Source organism: Habropoda laboriosa, unplaced genomic scaffold, assembly GCF_001263275.1.
Source record: "Habropoda laboriosa isolate 0110345459 unplaced genomic scaffold, ASM126327v1 scaffold143, whole genome shotgun sequence".
Taxonomy (NCBI): domain Eukaryota; kingdom Metazoa; phylum Arthropoda; class Insecta; order Hymenoptera; family Apidae; genus Habropoda; species Habropoda laboriosa.
Genome location: NW_017100404.1, coordinates 2,289,113 through 2,293,298, shown reverse-complemented (window position 1 = coordinate 2,293,298; position 4,186 = coordinate 2,289,113). Strand labels below are relative to the sequence as shown.

At 32.8% G+C, this 4,186-nt stretch overlaps 1 protein-coding gene across 1 annotated transcript in view; it reads right to left on the bottom strand.

Moving 5' to 3' along the window:
- Positions 1-1,448: 1,448 nt before the first annotated feature.
- LOC108575360 (enolase-phosphatase E1) overlaps positions 1,449-4,186 on the bottom strand; it is a 4,312-nt gene continuing 1,574 nt past the window's right edge. Inside the window, 4 exon segments of the mRNA XM_017938133.1 lie at positions 1,449-3,083; positions 3,175-3,307; positions 3,310-3,442; positions 3,888-4,078. Of these exon segments, the coding sequence (XP_017793622.1) occupies positions 1,492-3,083; positions 3,175-3,307; positions 3,310-3,442; positions 3,888-4,078 (2,049 nt within the window). The 3' untranslated portion in view covers positions 1,449-1,491.

Sequence of the window (4,186 nt, the reverse complement as noted above, 5' to 3'; positions counted from 1 at the left end):
TAAATAAATAACCGAGTTCATTTAAAATTCGGACAAATAATTTACAAATTAAAAAAAAAAAAAAGAAGAACAAACAAAGGAAAAATGTACCACTTTTGAATAGCGGCTATATTATAAGACAAAACTTTTATGTTAAATTCATAGGAATGAAAAAATAAGTTTCGAAACCGACGTGTTTTTCCTTCTAATCGGATTGTTCCATATTACATACAGTTTATATAACTAATGAAGTGGTGTATACGTACAATACCGTGTTGATAATTGTGTCACGGACAATATGCGAATGTCGTGATTCTTAAAAGACATAATAAATGCAACACAAAATTTCCAATCATCGCTCAAAATCAACTTAATATCGACGAATGTTAATTATGGTACAAGATATAAAAAAAAAAAACAAAAATACATAATGCGTATAGGCCAACATCGTTCGAAATGTTCTAAACTAGAAGTATACGTTTTGATAAATAAAGTCAAAAAGAGAGAGAAAAATAGGAATACGATGTTAAACACATCACAATAAGTCGCACAGCGTTCTTGGGAACACGAAAAAATACACCTAACATAGTCGAATTAAGTTTACCGTAAGACACAGCTTACTGATAACAGGTTTAAATCTATGATTTGATGATCACTGCTGTGTTATTATCAGTTTATAAAATTAAGTACACAAGAGTATGCAAAAAATCATATCGTATGGTCTAAAGCCAGCGACTGTTCGAGGCATTACCAATTCAGTCTTAAAAATCATACATAGTCAAAGTTTCCTGATTGTTGCAAGAAACTGAAAATCAATCAGATCTTTAAACGTTGTACGTATAATCATAGAAAAACTTCAAACTGACGAATTAATTCATTTGGCACAAAGTACATTCGGTATTTTAGCATACTCCAACTATGGTGAATTTCCTATCCTATGAGTTTTCATACCGTAACATTCCGTTTAGGCAGTATAAAAGAAGAATCTTAATAGACATTGTAAAATGTAATAGAAAAAGAAAAATGAAAAATACTTGTTAAACCGACTACAGCGAATGACACTTTCGATTATCTCTAATCAGTATGAATTAAAAAAGCGTGTGTAATGTCAATTATAAAAAATAAGTTTATGTAGTCAAACTAAAAAAAAAAAGATAGATCAAAATATATAATGAAATAAGTTAAGTAATGTAAGATAGGAAACGGAGATTTACGACCTTCTTAAGTTTTTTCTACTGAGCGCAAACAATAAACGTATAATATATTAAGTTGTGAGATGTAACAGATAATCGAATCTGAAATACGCTGTATGCGTCGTATTATCGTTTCCCTTCACATTTGTCGAAGAAATAGAAATCCTATGAACTGTATCTTAAATTAACGTATTACATCTTTAACGTCGTACGATTTATGTAAGGTGTAGGGAGCCAACTTTTTCAGTTTATATCTGCGGATAAGTATTGTGGGTTGGGGTTATGTATGAAGGACTTCTTAAAATGTATAAGAACAAGATTAAGACGTCGCAGCTACAACTACGGGGGGAACAACGTCAGGTTCGCCGGCACCGTCGGCTACTGTAGAATCAACGACTTTTTTGACTTTTATAGATTCTGCACTAGCCTCTGAGGAACTCTCTGGTTCACCGTTTTGCGCAGATGTACTTTCGCTCGTTGACGAATTAACGTTTTCGTTCGATGACCCCTCATTTAGTCCATTTCTCTGTAATTTGTCATCTGACACTGGCACATCTGTATCTCCGTTCTGTGTTGTACCATTTAATTTTTTCTTTTCGGAATCCACTGTTGTTGTATTCGTTTCTTTTGCTTCGTCCACTACAGTTTCTTCTTTCGTTGGTTTCTCTGTCAATTCCTGTTTCGATGCTTCCACACTTACTTGCTTTTCCTCTGTATCCTTTACAGGCACTACTGATTCCTCTGTGTCCTTCGCTTTGGGAGATTTTACGTTAACGGACTCCGATTTTGTTTCAGATTTTGTTTCTTTAACTGTCTCTGTCGCATTCTTCGCTTCAGTATTTGCATCTGCTTTGCTACTAGTCGCTTCTGGTTCTGTTATCGTTGGTGCAGTGATTTTCTCTACATTTGTTAATGAAACATCACCATTTTCTGCAGGCTTTTCTTCCGTTTTCGCGGGTTCTTGTGCAGATTTTACAGAAGATTCCTCGTTTTCTGATTTCTGAGTTTCCGTTATACTAGGCTTAACTGCAACCTTTTCAGTGGACTCCTCTTTTGCTTCTTTTTCTGATTTATTAGTACTTTCTTCTGTTTTCTCGGCTTTAACCTTACTATTATTCTTTTCTTGTGATGTGTCTTCAATAGGTTTTACGTCTGACACTTTAGCATCCTCAGATTTTGTTTCTTTAGCGACAGTTTTAGATTCTTCAGTCTTCTTCTCTGTAGTACAAACTTCTTCAGACTTTAATTTAGTCTCACATGTTCCAGCATCTAAGGGGTCACTGGCAGTAACAGTTGTCTCTGATTTAGATTCTACAGTTTTTTCCGTCGTTTCTGCAGGTTTTTCTACTTTTTCAGATGCTACGGACTTATCGGTATCATTCTTTGAAGGTGTTACTGCTGCTTTAACGTCACCACTCACGGCAGATTGTACATTTTCGGAAGTGTCTAGTTTTGTACTCACCTCTGATGGCGGGACTTCTACCTTTTCAGATGCATTTTCCTTTACCTTTTCAGCGCTTGATGCATCTTTTGCATCAGTAACCATAGGTTCTTCCATTTTTACATCTGAGACTTCAGCTTCTTTTGGTAACTGATCTTTTGCACACTCCTTTGCTTCTTCTTGGGTGGCTTCTTTCGTTTCTACTTTATCAACCTTTTTCTCACTGACATCAGACATTTCAACATCTTCGGAAGTATCCATTGGTTCACTGACATCGGGCGTACTCTTACTTGTATTTTCTTGAGCTTCTGTAGGGTCTAATTTTTGTCGTTTTGTAGAAGTTTGAAATGTTAAATCTAGAAATGACTTAATAGTTGTAAAAGTCACTTTATCTTCATCTGTAAGAGCAGCATTGCCTTCGCGTATTACTATAGCTGTTGATAAACCTGCTTCTTTAGCAGCTGCAGCTTCTATTGTCAAAAATCATAATAATTGTGTTAGTGTTAGCTCATAAATATTACAATAATCTTTAAAAATGTTATGAAAGTAATAGTTACTAACCTTTGACAACATCAGTTAAAAATATTACATTTGATGGCTCTGCTCCAATTTTACTTAATATATTTTTATAACTACTTGATTCTTGTTTTGCACCCACTTTTTATTATATATTAATAGTAAAATATAGTAAAGTACCTTAAGTAAATCACCATGTACAGAATGTCCAAATAGAAGTTTTTGTGCTTCAACACTACCACTTGAATAAACATAGACTTTCCTATCATCATTCGTCCATGATTCTAATGCTTTTGGCACATCTTCATAAACACTATATAAATAAGTAAAGTGTTATTTTTCGAAATACCTCTAGTGGTTCATTATATTTTAAATTGTTTATGTAAATGTAATAATATTCATATTAGACTGAAGTGAGCCCTTACACATGTTCACCTCGATGTGTATAATAATGATATACACATGGTGTATCTATTACATAGTAGTTGTATATTATTATTTACTTATTTTCAAATTAACTTTATAAAGTTGCATTAAAGTTAAAGTTTTCATACTAATTAATATCTAGCAATTAACAATGAATTAAAGAATATGTTAGGAGATATCTTTAGTACATTTACAGATGCATTTTTATAAACATACTATTAGAAATATATAACTCAGATATTACATCTGTTGTATAAAATAATATTAAGCACTGTAGCTCAAAGGCTGTAAAATATTTTGTTGTAAATGGAAGGACATAACATGGAACTCACTGTGCTTTAACGGTTCCAGAATTGTAAGCTTCACGCCACATATGTCCTTGTAATTGTTTCAATGCACCTGTTTTTCTATCACAATCCATTTGCCATAATATATTTTTTACAAGTGACTCTCTTTCTTCTTCTGCATTAGCACCAATAATTGGTACAAAACCCTCAACTTTATCTTCTTCATCTTTCTTTGCCTATGATAAAAACATTAAATGTTTGTAAGCAAATTTATAAATGTTCACAGTGTCTTTTATCCTAACAAAATATGAAATATATTTTAAATAATAAATTAATATACAATT